At 46.1% G+C, this 8,460-nt stretch overlaps 1 protein-coding gene across 3 annotated transcripts in view; it reads left to right on the forward strand.

Moving 5' to 3' along the window:
• RASGRP2 (RAS guanyl releasing protein 2) overlaps positions 1-7,187 on the forward strand; it is a 46,916-nt gene extending 39,729 nt beyond the window's left edge. For all 3 annotated transcript variants that reach the window (XM_088137480.1, XM_088137479.1, XM_088137481.1), the window contains 5 exons: positions 383-524; positions 1,485-1,521; positions 1,851-2,009; positions 5,035-5,135; positions 6,936-7,187. In XM_088137480.1, coding sequence (XP_087993606.1) covers positions 383-524; positions 1,485-1,521; positions 1,851-2,009; positions 5,035-5,093 — 397 coding nt within the window. In that variant the 3' untranslated portion in view covers positions 5,094-5,135; positions 6,936-7,187. The remainder of the gene's footprint in view (positions 1-382; positions 525-1,484; positions 1,522-1,850; positions 2,010-5,034; positions 5,136-6,935) is intronic.
• Positions 7,188-8,460: the final 1,273 nt, after the last annotated feature.

Below are 8,460 nucleotides of genomic sequence, written 5' to 3' on the forward strand. Positions count from 1 at the left end.
TGCTTTCTGTGGGATACGTTTTTGGAATTTTATTCCGGTGTGGCACATCTACAATCAGGTTGCTTCAAAGTGAGGGCCATGCAGCTTCATTTCTCCTCGCGTGGCTAACTGGGTTTTAAAAATGCATGCTTTTAATGAGTAATGACTAAACCAAGTCTTGGAGGGGCTGGATTTTCAATGGCTGCCTTTCAAACGGTTGTCATATCCTGGGGCAATCTTTGCCAGCATGGTTTCCTCACCGGCCTGCAACGCCCAGCATTTGATCGTGGTTGGGAATCATGGGTGTTGTAGTCCAACCCAGCCAGCGGCCCCTGTTTGGGAAAGAGCGCCTGAGTTTCCCCAAATGAACTACCCCCTGTTAATGGAGTTCCCTGTCGAACAGAGACGGTTGCATCAGTCGAGAAGAAATGGTTTCCTACTTCATGAAGTCCAGCATGGAGCTGAACGGGAAAATGGGCTTCGTCCACTGCTTCAACGAGACCACGTTCCTGCGCCCCGTGGCTTGCCGTCACTGCAAGGGCCTGGTGAGCTGATTTCCCTATTCCTGTGGATCGCAATAGTGCCTTGGGTCTGCTGGACTGGAGCACCAAAGCCCATCAGTTTAGGCTTTCGACTGGGGTTGGACTAGATCCGTGTTGTTCGAACTTGGCAACTTTAAGATGGGTGGACTTCAACTCCCAGAATTCCCCAGCCAGCATGGCTGGCTGGGGAATTCTGGGAGTTGAAGTCCACCCATCTTAAAGTTGCCAAGTTCGAACAACACTGAATTGGATGATCCTCAGGGTCCCTTTCAAGTCCACGATTCTGCGATTGCTGCCAAGAAAATTTTACAGACCTGTCCATAAGCCCCTGAGCGTCAAGCCCATCTCAAGGGAAGTTTTACCTTTAGCGTTAGCCGCCTTGAGAGTCTGATTTGGCAGCCCTGTAAGGCTAAGACTTATATTTTAAAACTGGTCAGGACAACTAACTCTGTATGCCACCAACCAATCAATCAAAGTTTATTCACGGTCCAAGACCAATAATACAATAAATATAATGAAATCATTTTAAAAATCGCAAGAAAATCCAGAAGCTGTTAATGGCCATAAATCCCAAATCCTCTGCTTTGGTTCAACGAAAGTTTTATCAAAACTCTGCCAGAGCAGAGAACGCTGGCAAAGAAAGACCAAATCCTCATTAATCTGTCTTCTTAGGGTGGAAGAAAACCTGTCTAGCAAGGTGAGGCGGACCAAGGATGTTCCCCAAAGATTTGCTTCAGCCCAAACCTGAGCAGGCAGTCTTGGTCGGTCCTCCAGGGAAATGCCGCTTAGCTCCAGCCGTATTAAAGCATTAGAGAGTGAATAAGGGACTTGGCTCCACGTGCAAGAGTTTAGGAAAACTGATTTTTCTGCATTTGAAGCCAAGCTCCTGAACCATAAAAAAAATCCAGAAGTGATAGACATAATCAATGCATCCACAACTGATCTTTCTCTTCCTCTTTCCAGATCCTGGGCCTCTACAAGCAAGGACTAAAGTGTCGAGGTACTTTGAAGACATTTCCTCTAGTCTCCCCATAATTTTAACAGCAACTCCCTGGAGAGGACTTGCTTATGTTTGGCAACTTCCAGCTGTGTGGATGTCAACTCCCAGAATTCCTAGCTAGCGAACAGGGCCATTGCTAAGAAGTCTGGGAGTTGAAATTGCCGCTGCACACGCGTGGACTTCAATTCCCAGAATCCCCCAGGCAGCATGCCCATTGCCAAGAATTCTGGGAGTTGAGGTCTATCCATCTGGAGTTCTCCAGGGTTGAGAACGCTGGGCTACAGGCTTGATGCTGGCTCTGTTCGACTCTTTCCTCTTGTTCCTCTCAGCCTGCGGGGTGAATTGCCACAAACAGTGCCGGGATCTGCTCTCGGTTGAGTGCCGCAAACGCACCAAGAGCGTCAGCCTTGACGGATCTGTATCCCTGCCAGCCCGGTCCTTTAGTTTCTCCCTGCCTCGTCCCGGCCGGACATCCCTGCGACATACAGGTATGGTCAGTGACTCCAGGTTGCCTCCGAGAGACGTAGAGGGAGGAAGGAGATCACAGGGGATCCCTCCAAGCCCAACATTGGGGTCCTGACCGCAACGAGATTCCATGCCAAATCAGGGCTAATTGCCACTGATAACCCCCTCCCCAACTGCACCTAGTTCCCCCATGCATGCGAGCTGGTGGCAGTGAGTTCCACTGTGGAAATTGCCAGAACCTTGGAGATTTTGGAAAAATAGGGAGGGGAGGAGATCCCAGCTTTACACAAGATTTCACAGTTGCCACCTTTGTTCCACCTTTTGCCTGTTGGTGGTAAGTGGTAAGGAAAAAAAAGTTGAGATGCAGTGGGAACTTTTCCCTGAACTTAATTTGACTGTTTGTCAACAATAGAAAAGTGGTCTGCCTTCTTTTGAGATGTTTTTTTGATTTCTCAGCCCTCAGATTTCCAGACACTAACCAGGTCTCACCATTCTGGGTTGTTTGAGATCCACCAGGGTCAACAAGGTCCTGTCACCTCTTAAGGACTACTAAATCTATTTAGAAAGCTCTGTGGAGGGATGTTGGGTTCTCTTAGAAAATGTTATTCCGGGATGATCCTGGCTTGCTCACAAAATCTACAGGGAGTCCAGATATTGTTGGCTATGTCCACATAACCTACCCAAAAAGATGAGTGAATGAATGAACCTGCGCTTGCACAACGTGCTGAGTTTGATTAGTTTTAATCTTCCTTCCTTCCTGAGTTAGTCTGTTGTCTGAATCCACATTCTGGATTCACACAATATCTTGCACCTTAAACAAAACAAACTGGTGGAACTGGCACAGCTTGCAAAGCAACAAAACAGTCAATCAAGGTTTAAGTAACCAAGCTTTGCACAGTGTGAAAATACAGCCCCTCGGTCTTTCCTTCCACCCAGTTCTGCATGTTGCAGAGAGTTCCTGTTCTGTTTTCTGAGACCAAGAGAACGGGAGTTCTCGTCTGGGCCTCTGGCGTGACCCAGCTGCCAGGCGTCAGAAGCAAAGAGACTGCAATTTTGCAGTTTTCCCTCTGCAGATCTTGCATTTGGTATTTGTCATACTTAAGCAGAGCAGATGAAAGTCCACCCTGAGTGAAGAGGCCAGTGACCTTAATAAGGAACAAACCACATTGAAATGGGGTGCTGGAGAGAGAACCGGTGCCCGGCTCCCTGTTTCCTTCTCCTCCCTGCAATGCAGCCCTTGCTGCCCGCCCCCAATTTACAGCTTCCATGGATTTTATGTTTTCCACGACTGATCAGTCTCTCCTTCTCTGCCATTTTGGACTTGCCTGTTCTCTCTTGGCATGGAACTCCTTCTTTTTGGATTTCTAACTCTGGGCAACTGCAGACCCCTTTTTATTTTTTAACACTTGTCCACATGTGGCTTTCAACATCGCTGCGCCCCGTGGCCTCGCCCTGTGAGACAAATCTGCTTCCTTCCCCAGTAACATACCAGCCCACTTGGGTTTCCTGACAGCTGCTTCCTTTAGACGAAGCGGTGTGTTCGCTGGGCAGGAATTGGTGGTAGAGGAAACGATCCGCCTCGATTTGGGGTGAAGAGCCTTGTCTTCCCGGCTGTGGCAACGAAACATCTGCGGGTTCACACCACAAGCTGAACCTGGCTAGTGAGTTAAGCTGTTCGCTCGTTTTCACACACCCCGGTCAGCTGAAGATTTAGGGATCTGCACTGCAGCACATTCAAGCTTGGCTGGTTTGAACCTGGGTGACGTTTGCGCTCACCCCATCCATGTGCATGGGCTTTAGAAAGTTGGGCAAACCCAGCTAGGTTTGGTTAATGTATGTTTCAGTATATTGAGCAAACCCAGAAAAATGGGTTAGCTCAGGATCCAGATGTGGCAGTTGAATCAAATCAAATCTAGATATTTATTTTTGGTCATTGACCAGCGTAACATTACTGTACGCAATCAGCTCAACAATTTGATTAGAAGAAAATAGTCAAAATGGTCAAAGAGCAGAACAGAACAAAATGCTTATTTCCGCTAATACTGTAACTGTTAAGATTAAAATAACAATTGTGGTTAGTACCGATACTATCACCCTGTAATTCCCCATTACATCTATATTTCTGGCTATAAACTGGTGGTTAGATCTAAAAGACATCAGTCGAGAAAAAAGACTTAAATCTAAAATCGCCATATTTATGAAGTTGGAGTTGTTTATGGCTATTGTGATTGACAACTGGGCAGCCATAAAAATCAAATCAATAAATAATCAAACAGGGTGGGCTTCTACAACACACTAAGCCATCATGTAACTACCCAAGATAAAACTAATCACGATTAGTTATGCCAGTGCTGCTAGTAAAGAAGTAGCATCTTCTAATTACTAGCAATATTGTTTGGTACTTGAATTGTAGTAAAACACCTCCCTCTGCTGTTCAAAGAAGTGTGGGGCAGAGAAATTCTCCAGCTTTGCTTTGCATTTCCCTACACCAGTGTTTTTCAACCTTGGGAACTTTAAGATGTGTGGACTTCAACTCCCAGAATTCCCCAGCCAGCAAGGGTGGCTTGCTGAACCCAGAATTCTGGGAGTTGAAGTCCACACATCTTAAAGTCCCCAAGGTTGAGAAACACTGCCCTACACCTTCTCATTCAGTCCAGTAAATTTGCTTCCCTTTGCAAGTAAGAGAAGAGAAATGGGGTGAATTCTGATTGGCGGAGAGTGGTGCAAACTACCATTCCAGGTCTGCTCACCCAACATGCAAATCAAGCCAGAGGCCGTGTTCTCCTGACATGCTCAACCAAGTAAAAACTTGGCTGATGCATTTGCATGGCAGGCCACACAGGTTAGAGTTAATCTCGGTTTATTCTTTTGCAGTTTGATGGGTTTGGTTTCATTCAAAGCCAGAAAATGGGTTATCACGAGCAACCAGGTGAAATGCATTATGTGAATGCCACTAGTCTGGATCTTGGAAGGTGGCGGATCTTGGGGGGGGGGGGAACATCTCTTTCCATTTGCATTCGATTTACCCCTTAGCTGTTTTTATTTCAGAAATCCAGGAGGAAGAAGTACAGGCTGTGGACGATGGGGTTTTTGATGAGAAGCTATGAGACTAGATCAGCTCAGTGGACTGCCTGGAATCTGAGCACGAGGTTAGGGTTGCAAATGGTTTCTGCTTTTCCCCCTTTGCCCTCTCTCTGTCTGCTCTCACCTGGTTTGAAAAGGGGACTGGACAGGTTCAGGTAGGATCAGCCCATCCCATAGCTATCAATATACTATCATCATACTACTAAAACTCTCATTGTGTTTATCTGTTGGCACCCTTAAGTTAGCCCAAACGGTGCATTATACCGCAACAATTTTCAAGATACTTAAAATTTGCTAACTTAAAGAATGTATAAAGAATCCAGGACCTATTACTCCTGTGGAAGTGAAATTTCCACGATGTTCAGGCCAGGTTTATTTGCAAAGTTGGGGCTGTTGCAGCGTCCGAATGGTCACGGGATCGTGATTTCCGACACTCCCTGCCAGCTTCCCACAAGCAATGTCAATGGGGAAGCCGGCAGGAAGTCTGAAGTTGCTTCTGCTCCCACAGCTTTTTTGCCCGCCCATGGTCATTCTGTTGATCTGTTTAGGAAAGTAAATATTGACTTATTATTGAAGCTCGTTTGCCACTACAATTATTTTTCTATTTATGATTTATACTCTTCTGAGATGATCATGGAACCGTTCAGCATTGGGGTAAAAAAATACAATCAGCCTAAAATTTAATGTTTATTCTGGTCACATCAGACTGCACATCATCCTTTCTCTCAAAGGATGACCCAACAGGTTCTAGTTAATCCTAAACTTTCTGTCTTTCTGAATCATAGGCAGAAGACCATCAATGTTGGCTGCTGGGAAAGGTTGGTGGGAGGAGGCTTTCAATGGGCTCTTGTCCCCCTAGATGCATGTGCCTTGGAGTACTAAAGGCTGGACCAGATCATATAATCATAGAGTTGAAAGGGACTTAAGAGGTCATCAAGTCCAACCCCTGCACACTACAGGATTCACTACACCATTGCTGCTAGAAAACCTCTAGTGAAGGGGAAGAAACCACTATTCCACTGACTGACAGCTGTTTCTATCAAGAAGTTCTTCCCAATGTCTAATTCAGTGTTTCTCAACCTTGGGAACTTTAAGATGTGTGGACCAACTCCCAGAATTCTCCAGCCAGCATAACTAGTTGAAGTCCACAGATCTTAAAGTTCCCAAGGCTGAGAAACCCTGATGTACAGAGAGTCTAGGCTACCACTATTTCAATATGTCATTTTTTCATCCATAATTTTTCAACCTCAGTTTTTAAGTCACAAAATTTGTATTCCAGTTGTTTTTCATCCATTCAGCTGTCTCCAGGTGGAGCCATATCAAAGGGTTAGGCCACCTTCTTTTCTAAAGCAGTCAGGTTTGGTGGATTAAGTTCTGGGTGCCTTTTAGTTTGGATTTTGAAATTCTACGCAATTTTGATCTCTTTCTATCCAACCAATCTTTATTATTAGGGGAGGAATCACCCTTCCTCTTGACTACGTCCACACAAGGCATCAAACTCTTTAACCGAGGTCAAAAGCACACCATGTCTACCCTCCCAGGACAGGTCATGCCCAGATAAGGGAACCATAGTCTGCTCTAATCGGGTGGTTTGGCTCACATGACAGTCTTAGAGTCCCACCACATCTTGAATCACAAATTACTCAGCCCCATTTGGGCCTAGACTAGTCTGTTGTGGGAATCTGTGAGGGTGGGACATGTTCCATCATGAGGAAGAGTTCCTTGGAAAAGTCAGATGGGAGAAAAACGGAGAAAGGACCCCTCCATCTTGTGGCAGTCAGTTCCACGGGTTAAGAATGGTTCATTGGAGGTCCTGAATCTCTTGCTTCCAGCTTAACGTCTCCTCTTGTGGTTTGTCTTCACAGATCACCTCGTCCTTCTCAGCGGCCAGAGCCGGTCTGCCAGCAAGCCTTCGGCTGTACTCCGTCCCCCCAAATGCAGTGGGGCATGTGCTTTTGGGGATGGGACCTCTCCATTTTGAAAGCACTTTGGCAAAGGGAATCGGGAGAGATTTCTGCCCCTACCCCAAGACCTTTTAGAAACGTGTGTATATTTGTATCAAGAACTGGATTCAAAGATGTAATAATCATTATAATAAATTTGACACCTGCTCCGTACCTCTGTTCCTCCTTAAACTGCAGGTTTCCTCCTTTCTGGTTCTAACAGGTTTTTGGCAAAAGGAGTTTTTTGCTCCTGAAAAGAAGATACGCTTTAGGCATCATAGACTCATAGGGTAGGAAGGGACCACGAAGATCACCTAGTCCAACCCCCTCTCGGTGCAGGAACCACTGCAGCATCGCTAACATCCTTTGCGAAAGAAGGGTTGAGTTAGGGAAGGGATTACCCCCTCTAGTCATGACGCTGGATGACTCTGGCCCTTGATGGCTGAAAAATAAATCTGAAAACTCTGTTTTTGTTCTGCAGTGTTTTAAAAATGCCCATTGTTGTTCTCTGGCTCAGAGAATGGCATTATGCTGGCCCAGACAAATCTTACCAGTGATTCTGCCAGCTCACCATGTAGCCTCCCATTCCCCATTCTGTAATGAATATGAAAAATTAATTTGGGAATTACCTGGCTCCCACTATTATACTTAACCCAGCCAGTCACTAACTGAGTCAAATCTCCATAGCACACAAACCCAGGAACTGGGTCAAGGAGTTTGGGAATCACAGATTCCCCATGCACCTCCTTAGTTCTTCCACCAAGATTGCACTGGTTAACACCAGCGTTTCTCAACCTTAGCAATTTTAAAATGTGTGGACTCCAACTCCCAGAATTCCCCAGCCAGTCCACACATCTTAAATTAGGTTGCTAAGGTTGAGAAATGCTGCACAACCCTTCCCCATTGGCCAGCTAGACACTAGTGGGTGTGGCTTGGCTACTGCAGCCAATGAATGTCTCCTCTGTGTGGCTGGGGAATTCTGGGAGTTGAAGCCCACACATCTTAAAGTTGCCAAGGTTGAGAAACACTGGTGTAGAGGTTTCCATTACACAGGATGGATTTAATTTAACTCTGGATCTGTTTTGGGTGAACCCTCTGAGGGTTAATGGGCTGATCCAGAGTGGAGTAGGGAACTGCAAATTATTGGGGAGGGAGTAAATGTGGCTTCATCCTAGCTCCACCTACTTCTGGTTCTGCCTATTCTGGCTTCACCTACTTCTGAGCCCCCCTACTTTGTAAAACTGCCTTGCCCGCTTTAGGAACTGGCTCTTACGGGTCACTACAACACCAAAACTGCCTTCATACAACACGCTCAACTCAATTCCTGACCTAACTCATCCTCTGGGTTCATGCTGCACACAGAACAACCCTCAAAAAGCTGTTTTCACATGACAGGCTAAGCCTGGGGGGGGGGGGGGGAACTAACCAAGGTTAACCCTAACCAAGC

Source organism: Python bivittatus, unplaced genomic scaffold (assembly GCF_059951505.1).
Source record: "Python bivittatus isolate LINGU-HERP-01145 unplaced genomic scaffold, Pbiv_v1 ctg000180_np1212, whole genome shotgun sequence".
NCBI classification, from domain to species: domain Eukaryota; kingdom Metazoa; phylum Chordata; class Lepidosauria; order Squamata; family Pythonidae; genus Python; species Python bivittatus.